General features: G+C 39.8%; 1 protein-coding gene across 2 annotated transcripts in view; it reads left to right on the top strand.

The window, feature by feature from the left end:
• PCSK1 (proprotein convertase subtilisin/kexin type 1) overlaps positions 1-19,084 on the top strand; it is a 31,850-nt gene extending 12,766 nt beyond the window's left edge. For both annotated transcript variants that reach the window (XM_080572692.1, XM_080572691.1), the window contains 8 exons: positions 1,762-1,934; positions 4,262-4,474; positions 5,684-5,784; positions 6,782-7,015; positions 8,527-8,684; positions 10,478-10,611; positions 12,480-12,641; positions 14,241-19,084. In XM_080572692.1, the coding sequence (XP_080428818.1) occupies positions 1,762-1,934; positions 4,262-4,474; positions 5,684-5,784; positions 6,782-7,015; positions 8,527-8,684; positions 10,478-10,611; positions 12,480-12,641; positions 14,241-14,603 (1,538 nt within the window). In that variant the 3' untranslated portion in view covers positions 14,604-19,084. The remainder of the gene's footprint in view (positions 1-1,761; positions 1,935-4,261; positions 4,475-5,683; positions 5,785-6,781; positions 7,016-8,526; positions 8,685-10,477; positions 10,612-12,479; positions 12,642-14,240) is intronic.
• The last annotated feature ends 4,772 nt before the right edge of the window (positions 19,085-23,856 follow it).

Genomic DNA, 23,856 nt, shown 5'->3' with positions numbered 1-23,856 from the left:
TATGCAAGAGCAGATAATTGGAATCTGCTTAGGGAAATATCACTGCAGTCATCAAATCCCCAAGTTGACTTAAACAAGCAGTATTTTTGGAGGTCATAAAGACATGACAGTATTGGTGTTTTTTTTTGTTTGTTTATTTGTTTTCTACTGAGCTGTTTTTTTATCAATGCATTGCCATTGTGCATGTTTTCTTCCTTACTACATTATTTATCAGTGGAATTGGCTTTGTCTTCTTGTTTGGGAAATGTCTCTCTGCATTTCCAGTATCTCATGATATGTTACAACCCAGTGTCCAGAGTGTTGCAGTCATTTCCACACAGGCAGATCTTTGCTTACAGCACACATGTATGACAGAAACTCACAATTCCGAGCTAGCTGAAAAAGGAATATTCAAAATGTTACGAGTTTAAGCCTATTCAGGGCAAGAGGTGTTTGTGGAACCTGATGTACAGGATGCACCTTGATTCTTTTCCCAGCTTTATGAGTGATAGTGGAGTAGCAGTGGTTGAACAGATTAACTCCTTTGTCTCTTTTTTGCCACTAATTGATATGAAATAACAAAGCTCAGCTTTCTTTCAGAGGTGTTAAGAGTCTTAGAGGGCAGCCATTTGGGGAAAGAATTATGCCCTTTCTCCTGCTTAACTATAAAAAAGAATAAAACAGAGAGCTGCAAGGGGAAGGTGTTTTTTTTTTTTTTTTTTTTCTTTTTGTATAGCACTGTCACATTCTTCCTGGCATGCTTTGGAAATATCCCCATTTTGTGGAAAATGCCAGAAAATCAGTCCTCACAATTCACCAGCTGCCAGTAACGGTGCAGCTGCTGTCATACAAACTTGCCAAGTTTGGGAGAACCCTGACATTTTCATCGCTTGAAAACACGGGCTGAACCCCGACTCCACTAACCGTTACGTTGCTGCTCTTGCTGGGAGAGCCATGCCATGGCAGGGGTTTCTGTCCTCACCCAGCGCCGGATGGTGGTAGCAATCCCACTGCAGAGCTAGGGGCTTGCAGAGCAGGGGGCCAGTGCAGGCGAGCCACTGCCTGCCGCTGAATTTTAAGTACCACTGTGATTAGGCTTGATCTGGAGAAGATTAGATAATGCAGTTGCTAATAAAACATTAATGGCTAGATATCACTAGCATCCCTGGATCTCTCACAGTAGGAAGAATACGGTAGTAAAGCAACAGTGAACGTTTTTTGTGGTGAAGACTGAAGAGCTTGTGAAATAGCATCACAAAGACAGCAAAATGGCTTAATGACAGAGAGGACGGTGCTTTAGTCAGAACAGTCAGAATTACATCTTTGAACTAAAACTCTTAAAAATTATGTTGACAAAATCTATTCAATTTTAGTGATATTATAGCAATTTGAGAAGAGAATTCTGTTATGGTTTTAAAAGAAGAAGAAGAAGGTCATTACAATGAGAAAGCTCATTGTAATGAAAAGAAAGCAGGAACAGTAAACAGAACATCATCTTCCTGGTCTTCTGCAAAAACAGAGAAAGAGGTAAATAAGGTGCAACCAAATTTTAGGATTTATTATTTTTTTAATGTTTGTAGAGAGCACCAAGCTCTACAAATAAAGGGTAAGTGTACTATTTTACACTGACATTAACTGCCCTGAGTATTATTCAAATGAACAGCAGTAGTCTGTGGTACAATATTTATAGATTAATTTTGCTATAAAATTTACGATCAGGTAACAAAGACGAAGAAGAGGAAACAGACAGTAAATACAGTCTGCTTGTTTTTCTCTGTTAAGGTATACGTATGCTGGATGGAATAGTCACTGATGCTATTGAAGCCAGTTCAATTGGTTTCAATCCAGAACACGTGGATATTTACAGTGCAAGCTGGGGACCTAATGATGATGGTAAAACTGTTGAGGGACCTGGGAGACTGGCACAGAAGGCTTTTGAGTATGGGATAAAACAGGTATGATACTTAAGAAAAAAATGCAATGAAATGTGGCAGAGAACAGGATTTTAAAATGGTTCATATCAGGCAGGAAATGAAAATGGTTTGCACTCTATTCATTTAAACATATTTAAAAAGGAAAAAAGATATTTTAATAGTACTGGTCAGAGAAATTACTAGCTAGAACAGGACTTTTAAAAAAGCACTATTAGAGCCTTCTAAGCCCGTTTTAGCTGCTATTCTCTACAGATAAGCTTTCTTTTTCTGTTGCTACTTTAGCTGCCTTTGTCTTGCCCTACCCCCACTCTTCTCTGCTGCTTGTTTTGCACTGAACAGTAATTGGATTTCTGCACTGAAAGCCTATAAAAATTTAATACAAAATTTCTGCTTTGTGAATATTTTGCTGTGTGAAATAACTATGCATTTTAGCACCCTGTGGATGGGCTTGTATTGTGCTTATAAATTGGTGCATATCATGATCCAATTAAATTCAAGATAGTAAAAATGCATGATGAAGAGTATTGGAAACAGTGGTTTTACAGTTCTGTTTTACGTTATCCTCCTTTGATCTCTTTGGATGATCAGTAGTGTACAAAGAGAAAGCTGCTGGGGATGTATTAAAAAGCTGCTCTTGCTATTGCCAGTGAAAAGATATCTAAAGAAGGACAGGTACTAATACAGAGAGGAAGTCTGTATTAGTCAGAGACAAGAAAGGAGAGAAAGAGAGAAAGCTTGAAGGACAGGAGCAAACCAAGGGAGGGTATTGAAAATAGAGCGGTTAACATTAGCAGATAAGGGAGGAGAAGAAAGGAGTCTGACAACTGACAAGCATACTCTGAAGGAAGAATGGAGGCTGGGAGGGGTGGGTTGGTGATAAACAGGGATCTAAGTCCATAGGTAGGCAGTTAGTGAAAAGGGATAATTAAAGGCAATAATTAGGAACCAAAGTTTGGTGGTCATACTCTGAAAAATCAGGTTATTTTGTGAAGAATGTACCTGTTTTTACAACTTGTTTTATTTACTGAGGGGAACAAATTTATCCACTAATTTGTCAGGCTCCCTCATGCATGGATCTGGATGCTCTCCATCCCTTTTAGTCAGTCAGTGATGGAGCTGCCAATGAGTCTCATCCTTGACTCGTTTATTGCTTGTCCAGTAAAACACTTAAGCATATGCTTACCCTTAAGCATCTGAGAGGCATTGGTAGCACTCCAAGAGAAATCAAATCATCTGTTTACATATACCATTGCTTTTCTGGACTGCAGCCTTTATTTTCAAAAGAAGATATTATCTCATTTTCTGTAATTCACGTGGGTTGTCCTTCCCATTTTAGCAATTGTATCTCAAAGAGTACAGCCTATTTTTCTGTTTTCTTTATTTCTAATGTTTTAAGTGCTGCAAATGTCGCTTAGGCCACGCACGAATAACTTTAAATCTTATCTGTGGGGTGAGGGTGATAAAAACCTGTATTTCAACTGCACTTTCCAGTGAATATACATATATTAATAACGAATAAAAAATGAACTTTTGCTTTTCGCATGAAACATATTTTCTCCTCTGAAGGATGAGCACAGCTGAAGGCTGAATGGCTGCTATACGCTTCCTCTGTGATAGCTGTGATGGTTTACGTGCTGCTGCAGCATTCTCTTGTCAGCTGTCAGCATCAGTTGTTAGCTGCTGCTACCTCATTACTCTCTGGGGGCCAGAGCAGGGAATGAAAATGGTTATGTCCTGAGCCTGCTGGTGCTGGCCCACGGATTTGTGAGAGAAGGGAGGCTTTTCAAACAGACGTGCTTACTGTTGCTGTTTTTCAGCGAGTGCCAACAGTGAAAGGCTTCATTACAAAAAAAGAAATTGGTGGAAAAGTCGTATTGTGTACATCATTTATACCGTTTACCATACCTCTGTGACTACAAGAAATGCAAGTGAAATAACTCCTGATGAACTAGCTATTTCTTTTTAAAAAAAAAAAAAAAGGCGTTTTTCCTAGAAGTGTTCAGGACTGAAACACTGTTATTTGGGAAAATTGTCCTGCTGATCATAGACTCTGTTTTTAACACTAAAACCTATTTTAAAGAAACTTACTGTCCATGGACGGTAAATGTAGACTAGTCAAGCTAAAAGATACAGACAAGCTAAAAGATTGTACTATAGGGTCCGAGGTAGAAAATCACAAGTAGCTGTTTCCTTCTGTCTCTGTCTTCTACAGTGGAAAATTATCCTTTTCTACCTGAAAATATTTGATGTATTAGGCTTTCATGTTGGGGGGAGAGGAGGGGACAGGAGCAGTTGCTAAGAATATATTACGAAATCTCTTTTATAACCACCTGTTTCATTTCCTCTAGGGCCGAAATGGAAAAGGCTCCATTTTTGTATGGGCTTCTGGGAATGGAGGTCGTCAGGGTGACAACTGTGACTGTGATGGTTACACTGATAGTATCTACACTATCTCCATTAGCAGTGCTTCTCAGCAAGGCCTTTCTCCCTGGTATGCAGAGAAGTGCTCTTCAACTCTGGCCACAGCATACAGCAGTGGGGATTATACTGACCAAAGAATTGTAGGTTGTTTTTACCAGATTCAGAACAAAACATAGAAATGTGTTATATATGCAAATAACAAGTGAGAGCTCTTAAATGCTTGGTTTTGACTACCTGTTTTACATGTGTTTTGCATGCTTAGTGCTTTCATTTCGAAACAGTAAGGGATTTGTACTCCAGGATGTGGTTGTATTCTCAGAACATCTACTGTAGAGCAATGGCTAAACAATATCGTTGTATCAAAGACATTAAATCCGCATGCTTGAAATCTTCTGATATCTGTGTATGATGGAGGCCTCTCGATGGAGATGGTCCCATTCTTCATGAGGAGAGATTGAGACTATAAGCAAAAAACTTGTGGAGTTAGTGTACCCGTATCAGTCAGCACCTCTGGTATACATTGTCACTCCAACACTTACCTTTTGTAAGATTTTTAGCCCCTCAGTTCCCACTGGTGACAGCAACAATGATGCTTTGAAACCTGTGAAAGGTACTCAGCAAGTGGACAGATCAGTCTGTGCCTTCGTTAATGGTGCAAGAAATAACATGTACTAAAGAACTTTGCTGTGATAAAATAATGTTGAAGGACCTATAATTTCTGTTCAGCTCTGGTTGATGGTAATTTTACAGTAAACTACATGGATGGGGATTAAAACAATGTCATTCCAAATTAGCCATGGATCAGTACTTCCTAGCTGACTAGTCTTCATAGCCGAGATGTGAAGGTCTTGGTGTTGCCTCTTTGCATATCTAGAGATTTGTGGACAGATGAGTTTGGTATTTAATTGCCAAATAAAGCATGTTTCATTGCAAATTATAGTTCTTCTGCTGAAGAGGGAGCAGAACACTAATACTAATCCTATGAGTAATTTTCCAGCAAGCAGTAATTTTAAATGTTCTAGGCCCAACACAATGATCTGTTTTTATGATTCACCAGTAAGCCTGAAACACTTATTGTGAAACCTTAGAATAAAATAAGATATTCGGTGTGGGAGTATTTTGTTCCAACACAAAGCATTTTGATACAAAAATTATAGTTGAAGTAAAAAAGAGAGGATTGAAATATGAACAGATTTAAACATCCATCACTTTGCTGGTGAGGAATGTATTAATACGCACCAAGTAAAGGATACGTAGTTATGTTTGTGAGCATGGATTGACTGTATTTACAACTGTTTATTCATGCAATCTTAATATTTTCAGACAATTTTTTGTTGTTTTTCTGTCAGACAAGTGCTGATCTTCACAACGAGTGTACAGAGACTCACACTGGGACCTCTGCATCTGCACCACTGGCAGCAGGAATTTTTGCTCTGGCTCTGGAGGCAAAGTAAGATGTCACAAAATTACTGTTGAAACTCGTCTTCTTCAGCCGCCCCACTATCTTCCCTCAAATATTGCCTTCCTGAAAGTTACACCATCTCATGCTGCTGCTCCACTTTTTGCCAGTCGGACTTGCTCAGCCTCATGACAGAAATAAGCAGCTACTTGCCTCAACACCTTCCTAGCAAGTCAGAACCAACGCAAATAAAACGTGATGACCAAGTAATTTTAGTCCGTTTAGTGCGCTGGCAACAATTGTTTGCCGAGCCGGTCAATTGCACTTAAAGGCAGTGAGGGTGCGCTTCTGCCAAGGGAGCGTAATTTGAAGACAATAGGTTGCAGGAGTTTAAGTGCTTAGTCAATTTGCAGAACCTTTCCTGCCGGTGATGAGACATTAAATGGAAGGTACCGAAGCTCAGCTTCCAGAGCAGGCAGGGAGCAGGCAGGTTCACACCCTGCAGGGCTGGTAGCCAGAACTATGACTTAGAGGTGGAGGTAAAGAACAGGGCAGGACAAGACAATGTTGGCACATTGTTGACAAGACAATGGCCTTTTCACTTAGACATGGTGTAGGCTTAGCACTTGAATGGTGTGTGTTCGACTCCCTATTCTATTGCATACTCCTTTAATGACATAAGCCAGGGACCATATTTTAAAGGGTAGAGTTAATCACAAATGACTCAAATGCCCAGTGAATTTTCAAAGTTCCCACCAGTTTCTATAAAGACTGGTGGGAAATACTATTTTTGCTAGATAAATTTAAGTGCCTAAATAGTTTGAACTAATGGACTCTGGTCTTGCTAGACAGCAGTTCTTCATTTACATAGCAGTCCTGTTTACCTGAAGAAGTATTGGAAGAATATGCATGCAATGTGCTCTGTATTTTAAAATAATAGGGTACCGTGTACATTTAAAACACTTTCTGTTGCAAACTAATATTGCAAACTAAAGAGAAATATGACAGATAGTCTCGAAACAATTAACCGGGCACATTTTCTCAACAGTCCAAATCTAACATGGAGGGATATGCAGCACCTGGTAGTCTGGACCTCAGAATATGATCCACTGGCTGGCAATCCAGGATGGAAAAAGAATGGAGCGGGACTGATGGTAAACAGCCGATTTGGGTTTGGACTACTCAATGCCAATGCGTTGGTGGATTTAGCTGATCCCAAAAGATGGAAAGGTGTACCAGAAAAGAGAGAGTGTATTGTGAAGGACAAAAGCTTTGAACCAAGGTAAGAATGTGTGTTAGTTCTAGCTAGGCTTACATCTGTTTTAGTAATGCCTGAAGAATAGTATTGTGCATGGATCACTCGAAAGCAGACTAAGAGATTTCTTTTGATTCATTTGGTTTTGTCCTACTGTATTCCCCCAGGGACAGGCAAGCAGCATTTTCTTGCTTGCTATTTTTTAGTGTAAGACTGATGAACATCGATAGCATGAACTCTCACAAAAATGAGATCATTATCTCTGCTTTTACAGACAATGCGTGTATGAACGATACTGTGAAACTGACCCTGATCAGATAAGAATGTTTAGACTGCTATCAGCAGATGATCAAAAAGATGCCAAAGTCTTTCAGAGATTTTTTTTAAAGGAACATCTGTAGTAGTCTTAGCAACTCTTCTCCTGTGACATGCATAGGGTATGTTGAAATCAGGGTGGTATACCTAGCTTTAGTCACATCCATAGCACTGCTCTTATGAAACACGTGTTTCAAAGGTTCACTGAAAAGAGTTACAAGCCATATTCACAAGTGCTCATAGTACAGTGAGCCTAAACTGAGCTCAACATACAAGCTTTAATCACAAATCACTAACCTGATTAATGAGTAAGGATATCTAGAATGTTTTTGTCTCTACTTGTTCATTTATGTGTTTGTTCTTTAGAATAAATACAGATATTTCAAAGACAGAAATTATACCATGTGAGTGCACTAAAAGTCTGTCTGTAAAAACATATTATGGTGTTTTGGAGTGTCACTGCTTGGTAACCTTGCAATTTATGCTGTTTTACTATCAATTTGTTTTTATGAGCCCTCTCCTTTCCACCGAGTGTTGATCTAGTTCTGGTATATGCAATACTTGCTGCTTATGTATTTTTATTGCAGTCTTCTGTGTGACATTATAAAAACAAAGATCCCAATATTTTGAGTTCTGAATGATTTCTGTGGAGATTTAGATACCCTAGTCATTAGATCATTTAGATACCTTTCTCATTAGAAGTAAAGGAAATTGTGCAGAGAAAGCTATGCATGAGCACGTATGGAGGATGTAAGCCTTTTTTTCTAGAGATGGCATTAACCACAAAAGATAAAAAGCACTATGCCTGATGCAATGTTTTAACTTTATGATAACAGCTCTATTGCATATTTCTGTGAGGAAGCTAAGTCTAAGTCTGATAGAGTCATGTGATGTAGCTGACTGCAAAGACTTTTTTTTTGTAGTCTCTGTGGAACAGCAAAGTGCTGACAGAAACTCAGTTACCCAGACTTGCTTGCTTCCAGGGTGGGTTGCAGAACTGTAACTTATACAGTGCACACAACTTGATCCACTTCAGTATTTTCTGTACATTCAGAACTCCCAGGGTTTTCATGGGGACATTAAAAAAAAACTTTTTTTTTCCTTACTTCTTTTCCCACACTTCTTTTCCCACCATTCTTAAATGATTGTTATTGTCTCTACGCTTCACATAATGATCCAGAATCTAGAGTTTCTGTCAATAATATTTACTGTAATTTTGCCAGATTATTAAGAGCAAATGAGGAAGTCATCATTGAAATTCCCACAAAAGCCTGTGAGGGTCAAGAAAACTCAATTGCATCCCTGGAGCATGTGCAGCTTGAGGCAACAATTGAATATTCCCGTAGAGGTGATCTTCATGTCACCCTGGTGTCTCCATCAGGTATGGGAAGCTAAGACATCCTTAGTTTCTGTCGCTGTAGTGTGTAACATTTCATTAAAACTACTTGTATGTTTCTCAGTGGATTAAAAAATAGTTAAATACATCATTAGACAAATCTAGGCACAACCAACAGGTGAATGTGAGGACAAAGCATCCTGGGAACGAGAACTAGTTCTTTGAATGCCTTTTCCATTCTTCTTGCATTTTGGATTATTTTTGTAAGAAGACGATTACTTCAGAAATGAAGGCACTGTTTCTAATGTGTCACATTCTACCACCAGGACCTGTGAAAACAGAGAGTTCCTGGAGGTATCAGATTGTAATGCTTATCAGCCTTCCTGTGGTTTAATGACCTAATGGAAAACTCAAGAAATCTGACTCCCTAGATTTCACCTGTTTCCCCATTGGTGAATGTAAAAAAAAGTCTGTATTTGGCACCATAATACAACTATAATAGGTATGCTACAACATAGCAAGTGATCTTGACAGTGCCCTGAAATAAGGAGAACGAAAAGAAAGAAGAAAGAGTATAAATAACTTCGTAGAGAGTAAGATCTTCTGTCAGATCTGCTGATATTATTAAAAAGCAAAACAAAACAAAAAACAGATAAACTTTCAGATTTGAATTTAAACATTGGCCTAATCTAATTTACTGATATTAAAGGGTAATCTAAGAATTTGCATATAATAAACTACTAATGCCTTGTTCATGTGATTGTTGCATGACCTCACTTCAAAGCAGGCTTAGATACTGTACATACAGTATTCTTCCAAAGCCTACCTTGTCTGGGATTCCTTTTAACCCTATCATTAATTCTTCATTTTCTGAGTTTAGCTTTTGTCTTATGGGACCAATGTTGCTGTAATCTGTTTTCCCTTGATTGTTGGTGGTGTTTTCTAATTTAATTCCATCTTAGATAAGTTTTGGGTTGGGACATATAGATGGACTGTCTCTAGGCACTTCATGGAGCTCTTTCTACTTTTACAGAGATATTTTCCTCCCTCTATTGCTAATACATAGGAAGCCTGGCTTCATCTCAGTAAAACACCCCTTTTTGAAAGACCGATGACAGTAATTTGTTCCTCATCTGCATATGTATATCTGTGGGTTTAGTTGAGGTAGCAATAGTCAAGTATTGCTGCCCCCACAATACTACCATGTTGCTATTATGACTGAACTATCCTTTAGTTATTGCTGCTTTTTTTTTTTTTTTTTTTTTACCTTCCTGTAAAACATTCCTACTAAATATATGTCATCCCTTTTCTTTATTTACAGTGTTACCATTAAATGTATTTATAGCTTGTGATCAGTCTCCCTGGGGCTTCTCTTGTTCCATATTACATAAATATAGCTTCCATGCTCTCTCCTTATATGCAAATAAACACAAAAAAATCTTCTGCTCTGCATTAGAGTCTCTTCTGCTGCAGAAATGCTTTTTGAACTGTAGCATTTTGTAATAATAATAACAATACAAATAGTTTTTGCCCTGTTGGAGTTCTGGGCTGTAACATTTTACATTCACTCCCCCCCAAAAAATACAATGATGAATTCAGGATAAGGTTTTGGTTTTCCAATTTTCACCATTTTTCCAATTTTCACCATTACCCTGTGTGAGCTGGTTTTGATAAAATACCCAGTGACCAGAGGTAGCATGTTTCCCATTCCCCAAGCCATGGCTAAATGCTGTTTTTCCAGGTTACCTTTGCACTACGTAGTTTGCAAACCAAGCTAAGTGACAAACAGAAGCGTACACATATGAACACTCACTGCTGTTGATCTTGCACTAACACAGGGACCAGCACTGTCTTACTGGCTGAGAGAGAGAGAGATAAATCTCCCAATGGCTTTAAGAACTGGGACTTCATGTCTGTTCACACGTGGGGAGAGAATCCAACAGGCACCTGGGTGTTAAGAATTACTGATGTGGTAAGTATGTTTGTTAAGTTTGAGAGCTAACACGGAATATGATCACTAGCCACTATCAAGTATGTTGAATAGTGAATCTTCTCATTAAGGAAGCTACAGCAAGAGTTTATTTAAATGGAGCATCCATCTGGATTGAAGATTAAAGACTGGCTCATCTGTAGAAACTGCATAAAAAAAAAGATAAAGTCAGATTTTCTTGTTCTAACATGAATGCAAAGTGCTGTACTCATTCCACTGACATGTACCTGTCAAAAGGAGTTTCATGCCTATGTTTTTCTCACATCATATGTCACTGAAAGAAGTCATTTCTTAATATAATTTTTTGTGATTCATGAAGTATGTAATCAAATTTACATATGATTAACTGCAAATTAGTTTTTTTTTTTTTTTCTGCAGAAAAGAGCACATGATAGACGATAGTCTCCTCTTGGTACATGTGCATAATTTTCATTAACTCAAACCCCTTGGAATTAATGAATTTCTGGTGACCTTATAGAGCTATTCTGATATATATCTTTCCCTAACCTCTTTCTCAGAGTAATTACTGCTGAACAACCTTTAAGAATTAAAGCCAAGAAATCTACAGATATAAAATAAATAAGTTTACTAAAAGCGCTTGGGAATATGGATTGCGACAGTGAGACAGAAGAAGTCTGTTTGATAGGGAACTGAAAAATCATTCTCTTCAAAGTGAGAGTGATCAGGCTCAGTCATCTCTGGAGAATTTCATTGAAGTTGTCTGTTAATCAGCTTGTCATTAAGGATCAGATCCTGCAAGAAACCGAGTGCTTCCTACCAGACACTGAGTCTCCAACCCTTACTGGCCTTGAATTGTAATCAGGAGGATGATGCTGAATACTGAGCAGATGGACAAGGCAGTAGAAGTAAATATTATTATCAACAGTGTAGTGTTAATACTGTAGGCTTATAGATAACCCCATGGTTACAGATATCCTGCTCTTAGTAACTAAAATAATGCCTTTATTCTATTTTTTGGGGGGGGGAAGGAAGGAAGCTAAGAAGGCATTATGTATGTAACTATCTTTTAGTTTTCATTGTCGAGATGGTGGTTCCTGCAATCTACAATAAACCAAGTTTTTGTCTGCAAGAAACAATGGATTTTTTCCTTAGTTTATAGGGTTTTGTGATTCCAGAAATAAGTTTTCACATTAGTGCCTTCACCTGAAATCAGGGATCGGCATGCAGAGTTACTGATAATTTAGTTGCCACATAAATTACATATGTAAACCTTGGCATAAACTTAGTAAAGAAGAGCTTCAGCAGCTCTCTTCAGTCAATAAACGACCAAGCAAAAATTCTGGAAGAAGCTTTGGAAAAATAAAGTTTCACTGTCCTCTGTACCCTTCTCTTCCACTTTCTTCTATTTAAATACCATTGACAAAACTAATGGACAAAACATTTGTAGCTCACCTCCACAGACTGTGTTTTAGATGGCTATTGTACACTACCGCAGAATATTATTCCAAACTACACTTTCAGTGGTAACTCTTGTGAGAAAATTGCAAAGGAATGGCTTAGTGATCTAATACCAATAACACAAACTTACACTTCAGTAATTTTGTGTTGTGTTTTGAAATTCCATTGATGATTACATGATCAATTAATAATTACATTACCTCAAAATACGAATACTTGGAGCAGTCAAGCCATTGCATTAAATCCCACCTTCTGATATGTTCTGTCTCTAATGTATTAGTCTTTTGGTGCTTACAAATCATGCTCTAAATTTAGATATTGAAAGCTTTATTGTTTATTTTACTGAATTCTCTCTGCTTTTTGAGCGAGTGTCCTCTGTTTTTTCCTCTTACATCCTGAGAACCTATGCTAATGCCGTGCTTGTCCTTTAGTCCAGAAGAATACAAAATGAAGGAAGGATTGTAAATTGGAAATTGATTTTGCATGGCACTACTACCCAGCCTGAACATATGAAGCAGCCACGTGTATACACATCCTACAATGCTGTGCAAAATGACAGAAGAGGAGTGGAGAAGATGACAGACCTCATAGAGGTAGCGTCACAGTAATTGTTTTCTGTATGTATTTTTAAATTTGTAGGAGAATCCTGGCTTTTTCCCTAAGAAGAAGACACATACTCGTTCTGTATTCATTTCCTCTAGCCCCTGAACACTTGTGAGTTTTGCAAGTTCTAATTTTCTCAGAGTCAGCAACTGGTGTTTTTATTAGTCTCTGTTTTCATGTGCCAACACCTAACAGTTTTAGGATTGAAAGAAGGTATTGATACTAACGCTATGAACTCAACAGCTAATGCAGTTGAGTGGTACAAGGAGGGAGGAATGCACCACTGACAGACACACTAAATTTATGTAATTCTAGTGAGAACAAGTGTTCGATCCCAAAGGAGCCTGCTGGAGTGCTTCAAGGGAGTTTGGAAGCAGGTTTGTAACAAAGAAGCATCACAAAAGTCAGGAACTCACTGACTGAGATAGTTCAGTTAAGTGGACCTGTTGCTGCCAGCTCCTTTTTCATCCTTTCCTTACCTTTAAGGTAGAGTGCTGTATGGAAAACAAATGTATTCTAGGCGAGAATAGCAGCGATTTTCTGGATGCTCATGATGATAATATTGTATACTTTCAAAATGCTTGATTATGTTTTTTTCTTCAGCATACTTAATCACATCACATCTATTCATCTCCCCATCAGGTAATTAGGATGTCTGTAAATAACAGAGAGACTAACCTTCTTCAGCAAGGTTACAGAGGAGAATATTGAGGGAGACATAATTATGGTTTTCACATGCATAAAATTAAGTGTCCACAGTTGTGGCAGCTATGTGCAGTAAAATAAACTTGGAAGAAAATAAAACTGGATTCAGGAGGTGCTATAGGAGAAGGTTGGTAGACACATACTAAAAAACAGCTCAAGTTCCATTAGAAAGAGAGACCCAGTGCAAATGAGGACGATACGCAGCCATATATTGCTGCATGGGAGGCATAACAGTGTTTAAATGAGGTTGTGCCTCAGCAATTTCTCTGTACATCTGTATTTGGCAATAGTCTTCCGGAGTTTGCTAAGATACATGTCATGTCCATGGGTTAGCCATACATTACTTGTCGTTTCCCAGGTGAAATGATTACTACAGAGCAGGTAATACGGAGGCATTAGTTCAGTCCTTTCCACAAGGGTATGTGGCACATCCAGAGTTGCCATCGCCACTGCAGGTGCTTGCTCCAGACAGACAGCTGAGGAGCTGTCTCCCACAGTACAACCAGGAGTATTTGTGAGACTGGGACAAATCTTGCTGTAAAATGACAAGTTGTATCCTGCTGCTGCTGTGGGATCTGAATTTGTAACTTCCTAAGTTATCTTCCTGAGTTATCTTACCCTAGGTTAACTTCCTAATCTTCCTGAGGGAGATTTCATACTATATGCAATGCGGTCTGTTTGAATATGAATAATGACAGTCTGAATGAATAATGACAGTCTGCTTTGGAATAAAATGATCTAGTTCTTTTCTAGATGTTAGTGGCTCCTAAGTGAAAAAAATTATATCTACACACACATACATGAAAATCACTAATCGGAGGAAATCTGAATCCAGACAGTTTTGCTTTGACACTTAACCTCTCTTATGCCAATCTGCATTCTAGGACCACACCACACAGGAGAACCTGAGTGAAAAAAACAAAGTCACAGAAGATACTAGTAGTAACAGTGACAAAGCAGAAGATAAAATCCCATCGGAGGCTATGCTACACTTACTGCAAAGTGCTTTTAGCAGACAGATGGCTGAGAAGCGACTGCCAAAGAAGACTGCAAGTGAGAAGTTAAACATTCCGTTTGAACATTTCTATCAGGCCCTTGAAAAATTAAACAAGCCCTCCCAGCTAAAAGACTCAGAAGAAAGCCTGTACAGTGACTACGTTGATCTTTTTTACAATGCCAAACCATACAAGCATAGAGATGATAGACTGCTGCAAGCCTTGGTTGATATCATAAATGAAGGAAACTAAACTATAGGGTATGGCGCTGAGTTGGAAATATTCATTCTCCCCACCCCACCTCCATTTTTATTTTTTTTCAGAAGTCTATTGTATGCTCTAGTTGTGTAATTGCTGCTTTGATTGCTTCATATTTAACACAAATATCAAGGAAGGAAAAAAACAGGTGTGGGAGGATAAGGCAGTAAACTCATGCTTTTTAGTAATAGCTTTTTTCAAAGACTTTCTTCATTACCATCAGAGTAGATTTGCCCCCTCAGGCATGAAATGCAGCAGTATTCCCCTGAAAATACTAATGCTCTATTTTAAACAATTTTCACGTTACTTATTCTTCCACCCTATTCCCTTAGCATGAAGTAGGATTCAAAAGCTGAATTACTAAGCAGTTTTGAACTGAACTGCCAAAGCTTTGGGGATATACTCTCATCCCTGGAATTGTAATGAATAGTGTAGTCTTTCTTATATTCGGCATTTATTCAAGATTTAATACTTGCAGCAAGTACCTCTTCCCTCACAGTTGTTTTTATTTTTTATTTCATTTTTGTTCCTTTTCCAAACAACAATGCACTCTTACCCTTCTGTTCTCCTGCAAAGGAGCAGCTGGGAAACTGGAATTGGATTGGAGCATCAGTGAACACTGATGAGGTTATTAATGATTTAGACTACAGACAGACATACTCTAATGTAAAAGAGCTCCAAACAACACATTCCAGACCATGGGGATTCTCACCACCGAACTTAAACTGCCTAAATGAAGTGCCTGAATTATGAGCTTAGTTTTTCTAGGCTGCATGTAGCTAATGAAGACAGATAGCACTTAAGAGCACTTGACTAGTTTTTGCACTGGTTCTGAATTACCTGCTGGAGTACTCATTTATTTTTATTGACTGGATGAACTTTGGGGAAACAATCTCTTACCTTTGGAGCCTCGGTTAGATTTCTAAAGTTGAGTAATATAAATGCCTCCTCAGATGTCTACATCTGCAGCAATCAGGGCAACAAAGCCAGGATCGTTTTGCCCCTTCCTTAAACTGTGACCAAAGCAGTGTAGAAAGGGAAATTATACCAGCAGAGAACATCTAACGAGTGCATTTTGGAGTATCTGTGGTGAATTGTAACGTTTCCCAAATACCTAGGAAGGTAAGGCAAAATGAATGGGGGGGAGGGGGAAGGAGGTGTATGAATGAAAAAACACCCAGGAGAAGGGAGTCAGAAACGGAGGAAAAAACTGCGTGGGTTATGAAGGAGGGAGAGGAAAAGAAGGAAGGGGAAAGTGAAAGAGGAGGAAACGGAGTAGCTTCGGAGAGCAGGAAGGGCAGGTTTCTGCCTACCTTTAGCAGTCATAAGAGACTAAAGATGAAAAGTGAGATGACAGGAAAATGCAAAATGGTGAGAACATGGTGAGACCCTTTCAGAATATAATAAAAGTAGTGAAGGGAGAAGCAGAGTGGCCAGAAAGGTCTATCACCCTCTCCCAAGTGGAAAAAATTATACATGGTATCATATACAGTAGAATGATAGGAATGGCATCATATGGCATCTAATGACAGTTTTCCACACATACCTCTTTAAGGTTGGAGTCAAGATTGATTTACTGTTTTGCTGTTCATAATTAAAAAGAAACAAACAAAAACAGCAATGCGTGGCTGGGTGCTCAGAAATAGGAGAGGATCTACTACAAGGAAATGAAAATTCCTAGTGTCTCAATGCAGTGCTAAAGATAATACAAACAAGTGCTGACTAGGTTTTACTTTTCTCTCTCTCTTTCTCATCTACCGTTCAAATGTAGAAACGTAGAAATGTAGACTAGACATTTTCCAGACATTCTAGAAAAAAATGTTCCTTCTTCACTGTCTATCCCTTAAAATGATCCGACTTTCTCTTAAAAAAGAAATTGAATATTTTGTTCATAATTCATCAGTTTGGATAGAGATTTTTCAAACTTCACACTAAATTCTATAATTTCTGCTTGAAGGCAACTTTGAAAATTATCTTACCAAACTTAAGATTTAAAAATCTTTGCATATTCATTTGATTTTAGTAGGTTCATGTCTACCTGGGGCTCAGTCTGTGTTTTTGCCAGCTTTAGATAGATATGGCTTAGTTGATTTGAAGAATTCTTCCATATTTATACTCCATGCTACAACAATAACAACTGCAAGAGTGAATGTCTCTTAAACTTAAATCGCTTGCTCTCTGCTAAGAAATTTACTTAGAACAAGAAGTGAAAAAAGAAAAAGTTACTGAAATCAGAAAACATTTTTTTTTTAATGTTGTCCCTTCAACACACAAGCTTTCTGGCAATACATAACTACTGAACAAGCAGAATGTGAAATTGCTGCTACTGCAGCAGTTAGTGAGAGCACTAACTTATTTCCACTAAAATTCAATTGTCAGAATTGGGAGTTTGTCTCTACAATAAATATTCCCATTTGGTGAGAAAGGACCACTGTTAGTCCTGTGCAGTGAAATTCAGGGGCTGGTTCTGTCAGATAGTGGTGTTTTTTGCCAGTTGTCAATCCAGTACGTTAGTGAGGAAAGTACTACAAACACTCAAATCAGCCTTTGAAAGAAGTTTTCAGATATAGATGGGTGGAATACATAGGACTTTGTTTTAAGATCGGTTCCTATGTTGTAGCCAAAGTTTCATAAGAGGACAACTTTAAAGTCTCTCTTTTGAATGTTTCCAACCCAGAGTAGACTGTACAGGAGTAAATTATTTTTATTGTTAGTCTTTCCTTGGTGCCTGTGTGGGTTCTGTGAAAAATGTAAAAGGAAAATAATGTTTTCTCTCAGAATTTTAAATTATATTTTCTTTACAGGTATTTATAATGTAGCAAAGATTTTACTGAACAGACAGAATTTTAAAAGGTATAATAAATTATATTGAAGAACCAGATTTTTCTTGGGGAAGAGACAATTTCATCCAATAAAGGTATTTTTTAAAAGGCATGTTCCAACAGCAACTGCAATATGTATGTGATGTGATGTTAAAATTTGTCTACTAGTAGCATAATACAGTGTGTTAGCAGAGCTCAGATTGTGTGGTCTTAACATTTGTAAAGAAAACAATAAGATAATGTCAAACCACTGCCTTAAAACAACAGGGAAATACAGTTTAGAATTGAAAGCAAGAGCTTGAGAAAGTAATGAGGGGCTGGGTGAAGAAAATGTGTAATTATTGAATAAGAAGAACCGCAAAGGATTTCTCCACAAGGAGGAACACTGCACCTTGCACAACTGCAGCTGAAGTGAGGTTTGCTGCTGACAGCAGTGGTATCAGTGTTTGTCTCCCAGGGTCTGAAACGCAGAATTGTGCATGTTTCACATACTGACGTGTCTGAAGCACTACAATGACATAGCAGAGAAGAATCAGTCATGGGGCCAAATTAAATATACAGGTCTTCATTTTCTTGCATCGAAGTCTTACTAGTTAAAAATGCCATTTTTTCCCCACTGCTCACATTTCAACACAATAAAAAAGAAGCCCACATGTGCCGGCAGTGCCTGTGGAGAATGGCATTTCAGGGGGAGATGTTAGCTGCTCCACACTACCTTGTGCCTCCTGCTCTGTCTGCCCCTCTGCGCCCCGCGGTGGGTGCTCGTGGTCCAGGGACGAGCCGTGCCATGTTCGGCATGCAGGTCTGTGGGGACCACCTGGCCTCTGTGTACAGCCTGCGGTGTTGGGTGGGCTGCTCTGGTCAATGATGATGCCCAGGGAGATGAAGCCACCCCTGCAAAACCCCCTTCTCCCTCTGTTAGGTGTGGTGCCAGGGTGAACACTGCGCAGAGAGGGATGAGTCTTTGCCTCCCAAAGCCTTACCGTCGTGGGGACTTAGGAATCGTTCTTATACTCGCACTGAGTTCACTTCTCAAGTCTTGGGTAACTACTGCTTGCCAAGCAAAACCTGATTTTTCTGGATTGTCAACGTACTACTTGTGCTTTCAATAATCTATGTTTGCATAGCAGAAATATTTTTAGTAAATGTGAACAGAAAATAGATTTGTAAGGTAGCATTAAAGAATCATGGAATCATAGAATATCCTGAGTTGGAAGGGACCCACAAGGATCATCGAGTCCAACTCCTGGGTCTCCAAATGACCACCCAAAAAGTCAGACCATGTTTCTGAGAGTGTTGGCAAAATGCTTCTCGAACTCTGGCAGGCTCGGTGCCATGACCACTGCCCTGGGGAGCCTGTTCCAGTGCCCGACCAACTCTTAGTGAAAACAAAGAAATCTAAAGTCTACATTCATGTAATATTAACTTATTTCCACACTAAACAATGTGTTTTCTCTTAATTTGGCTTGATTTTTAAAAGTCATGTTGCATTTGAACTTTCCAATGTTAGCTGGTTTGAGTTACCAAAGCAGGTATGTCATAGCCCCAAACTCAGAGAATAAGGAGTCAAAGACTGCATCCTCTTTTTTACCTCTCCTGAAATCATCTGAAAACAATCATAAGCATTTTCAGTGTAAATAGAACTATTTTAAAAGAGAAAAGGCTTCTTTACAAATATATTACCAACTTTGGAATTATGTTAATATTAGAAAAGATTGGATATAGTCTATTTATGAAAAGAATATATTCATAGGGAGGGGAAACATCTGAACACTGCTGTTGAGCTATTACACATCTTACATACAGAACTAATCCTACAGGAGTGACAGCCATGTTTATCATCACAGTACATCACAGTAGCAGAATGATCAGTGTTGTACCTGCAAAAGCAAACTGACCTCTACCACTGCACTTTTTCAAATGTTACAAACTCAAGGGAAGTCAGCTTCCAATTAGTTCAGTTCTGAAAGCAGCTATAGTTTAAAACTTACAGGGAAAAAAACAAAAACAAAAACAAACAAACAAACAAACAAACAAAACTTTCTTCTCATTATTAGGCAACACCCCTTTTGTGTTCCTGCAGATATATAGAATGTCTGCACAGCTTGAAACCTTTCTATTTGATCAAATCTTTTCTTTCACAAAGTCTATTTCTAAAGCTCCCACCACAGCGGCATTTTAGAAGGGGACAACTCTACAAACAAGCATTTTGCTCTGAATCAGTTACTAAGCTAGCTAGCATTGCTGACTGCAGACTGAAAAGGTTCAAACTCCAACTCTGCTAGGCACTAATAGAAATCATTTCAGTAAATATTTTTCTAGTTAGTGACACAAACACTCATTAAAAATATTGTTTCTCTCATTGCTATTTATGGAGATAATATAACCAGAAAGAACAAGAAATTTTGCTTCCAACAACTCAGTAAATGCACAGTGGAAAATAATATGTCAAATACATTCCATGTTTCATGAAGATATCAGAGAAAAATAAATAGGTAATATTTGAATATGGGTAGTTATCAGGAAAACAGATCTTACCGGTTATATCGTTTCAGTTATTTGACTACTCCAATCAAACTTAGCTGAGCTATATATTTCTTTCTGATATCGTATTCTTTCCTCAAAACAAATGAATTGGTTGCTGATATATGTACCGTTTTGTTTGAGTATGCCTGTGTTATCAGTCAGTGTTTCAAATCAAAAACATGCAGCATAATGTAGTGCCATATATTCTGATAAGGAAATGAACTTAGAGCTAAGGACGTGCAGCTTTGCATATGCTGATCCGTGAAGTGCTCATGTGAAATGGACCTATAAAGGTTAGACAAATAGCAAAGTCATATGTCAGCTCCATTAGACATAGTGAGTTAGTCTTACATTTAAGAATAGCTATAGTGCAATGCAGAGCATCGCAAACATCCAGGAAGTAAAGGCAATGTTCGATACCATGGTTTGACAGGTTACTACCTCAGTTACCTGCATGAAAATTCACAGTCTGTAGGGGATATATTAAAAACTGGGCATCTAGGAAAAAATATGTAGCTACCAGTTTTTCTTTCTTTACCCTGTATTTCAGTTACTCTGCCCCAACCTTGAATGAAACTTGTCTGAAAATACATGTAGATATTACTCTGCCCCAACCTTGAATGAAACTTGTCTGAAAATACCTGTAGATACTGAAAACACCTTTTAACCAGTGACTACATCAAACTCTTTGAAATCAATGCAATTCATTGCTTTTTCCTTTCCATGATAAATTTTTACATACCTGTTCACATGATTCTGTGTAAGCACTTATTAGTGGCAGAACAGAGAAACTCTTAGCAGAAACAGGAAGAAAGAAGAAGATGCAGATTGCAAATGCTAGAACAGAGCTTAAAGTTAAACTTCTACTCAGATTTTGCGTCAAAGTAGTATTAAGTAGGCTCCTTTTGACGGTGGCAGAGGAGGAGGGAAGACTGAGTTATCTGATGATCCTTTTAAAAGCTGGAGTACAGTTTTCCAGAGAATCCTGTATTCCTGTATTTGCACCGAAAGAAAAATAAACCTAGTCTTATGCAAAAAATAGACATAATGGTATAGGGAGTTTTGAACAATTCAGACAGTTAAGTAATACTGGCTTTGAAAGACAATAGGTAAGTATTGTGTCAAGTGCTATAAAAGATGGATTTTCATAGAATCAGAGAACATTTTGGGCTGGAAGGGCCCTTAAAGCCCACCCAGCGCCACCCCCTGCCATGGGCAGGGACACCTGCCAGCAGCCCAGGCTGCCCCCAGCCCCATCCAGCCTGGCCTTGGGCACTGCCAGGGATGGGGCAGCCACAGCTCCTCGGGGCAGCCTGGGCCTGGGCCTCACCGCTCTGAGTAGAGAGGTTCTTCTTTCTAGCTGACCTAAATCTACCCACTTTTAGATTAAAGTCATTACTCCTTGTCCCGTCACTACACTCCCTGACACAGAGTCCCTCCCCAGCTTTCCTGTAGCCCCCTTTAGGCTCTGGCAGGTTGCTGTGAGGTCTCCTCAGGGCCTTCTCTTCTCCAGGCTGAACAATCCCAGCTCCCTCAGCCTGTCTCCACAGGAGAGACACTCCAGCCCTCTGTTCATCCTCATGGCCTCCTCTGGACTCATGCTAACACTTCTGTGTCCTTGCGGAGGGGCCCCAGAGCTGAGCGCAGGGCTCCAGGTGGGGTCTCCCGAGAGCAGAGCAGAGCAGAGGGGAACAATCCCTTCCTTCGCCCTGCTGGCCACCATGCTGTCGGTGCAGCCCAGGCTATGACTGGCTTTCTGGGCTGCAAGCACACATTGCCAACTCACGTCGAGCTTCTCAGCAACCACCACCCCCAGGTCCTTCTCCTCAGGACTGCTCTCAGTCCATTCTCTGCCCAGCCTGTATTTGTGCATGGGATTGCTCTAATTCAGATGCAGGACCTTGCACTTGGCCTTATTGAACCTCATGAGGTCACACAGGCCCACCTCTCAGGCCTGCCCAGGTCCCTCTGGATGGCATCCCTTCCCTCCAGCGTGTCAACTGCACCTCACAGCTTGTGCCATTGGCAAACATGGTGAGAGTGCACCCAGTCCACTGTGCATGTCACTGACAAAGACGTTAAACAGTGCCGGTCCCAATACTGACCCCTGGGAACACCACTCATCACTGGTCTGCACCTGGATATTTAGCCAAGGACAACAACTCTTTGAGCGTGACCCTCCAGCTAATACTTTACCCGATGAGTCCATCTGTCAAATCTATGTCTCTCCAATTTAGAGACAAGGATATCATGGTGTACATTGTCAAATGCCTTGCAAAAATCCAGGCAGATCATAGAGTCATAGCACGTGACAATAAATAAATAAATAAATAAATAAATAAAATGTACATGATTTCTTTCTTTAGCTGGTCTTGAACCTCATCTTCTCCTACACTGGGTGGCTCTTCATTTTCCCAAGCCTTTGCCTTCAGAGACTTGAACTATGTGGCTGGAGCTCTTATCAGTAAAGACTGAGGCAAAAAAGTTGTTGAGTATCTCAGCCTTAGCCATATCCCAGGTAACCAGGTCTCCCGTTTCCCTTAGCAAAAGGATCACTTTTCCCTTGTTTTACTTTTACCATTGTCCCACTGGTGTACCTATAGGAGCCTTTCTTGACCTTGATGTCCCTTTCCAGATTTAATTCTGTCAGTGCTTTGGCTTTGCCCAATTTATCCCTGGCTGCTCACACAGTGTGTCTGTATCCCTCCCAGGCTACCTGTCCTTGCTTCCACCTCCTTTAGGCCTAGAAGGCCTAGGAGGCCTAGTAGGCCTCCTTTTTCTGCTTGAGTTTGGCCAGGAGCTCCTTGTTCCTCCATGGAGGCCTCCTGGTATTTTTGCCCGACTTCCTCTATGCTGGGATGCATCGCTCCTGAGTGTGGAGGAGGTGATCCTTGAATATCAACCAGCTTTCTTGGGCTTTTCTTCCCTCCAGGGCTTTGTCCGAGAGCAGATCCCTGAAGAGAGCGCAGTCTGCTCTCCCAAAGTCCAGGGTAGCAAGCTTGTTGTGCTCCTGTCCTCCCTCCTTGCTTCCCTCAATATCCTAAACCGCACCATTTCATGATTACTGCTGCCAAGGCTGCTCTTGATTTTCTCATTCCCCACCTTGTTGGTGAGAATGAAGTCCAGCGTAACACCTCTCCGCTGTCACTTGGAGAAGGACATTATAGGACATAGAGGGCTACAGACTCTCCCCTTCCTGTCCTTCCTAAAGAGCCTGTGTCCTTCCATCTTGATGCTCCAGTCATGGAAGGCATCCCACCATGCTATATATGCATACGTAATGCCATACATAATGCCATACGTAATGCCAGTGCCAAAGCCCTGCAGGTGTGCGTATATCTCTAACTCATGTTTATTCCCCATGCTACGTGTGTTAGCATAGAGACATTTGAGTTGGGCCCCTGATGAAGCTGACTTACTGGCTGCAGTGGCTGGATTTCCTTTGCACTGCTCTTCAGGTGCTCTCCTGCTGACCCATGACCCTTCTCCAGGCTCTGGGCATCTGTCACTGACACTGGCATCAAGCTGGGAGAGGCGGGTTGGATTGAGGTTCCCCTCCCTCGGCAACTCCAGTTTAAAGCCCTCTTCACCAACTTGGCAAGCCCATGGCTGAAGATGTACTTCCCTTTCTCTGACAGGTGGACCCCCTCAGCCCCCAGCAGACCAGGTTTCTCGATGTGAGTCCCATGGTCTAAGTAGCCAAACCCCTGCCTGTGGCACCCATCTGCTGATTTGCCAGATTCAACTGGCCCTTTCAATTCCCTTTCTATCAATTTTATGTATCTTATGAAGACGCTGCAGTGAAAATTCCTTCAAGGCTTTTAAAACTGAAATAGTTTAGGGAAAGTTATTCATAGTACTCTGAGTATTCTTTTAGATTTCCTCTAAAACCTGATAGA

Source organism: Anser brachyrhynchus (genome assembly GCF_964034855.1).
Source record: "Anser brachyrhynchus genome assembly, chromosome: Z".
NCBI classification, from domain to species: Eukaryota; Metazoa; Chordata; class Aves; order Anseriformes; family Anatidae; genus Anser; species Anser brachyrhynchus.
Note: the sequence above shows the minus strand (reverse complement) of the source record. Positions and strands in the feature narration are given on the sequence as shown.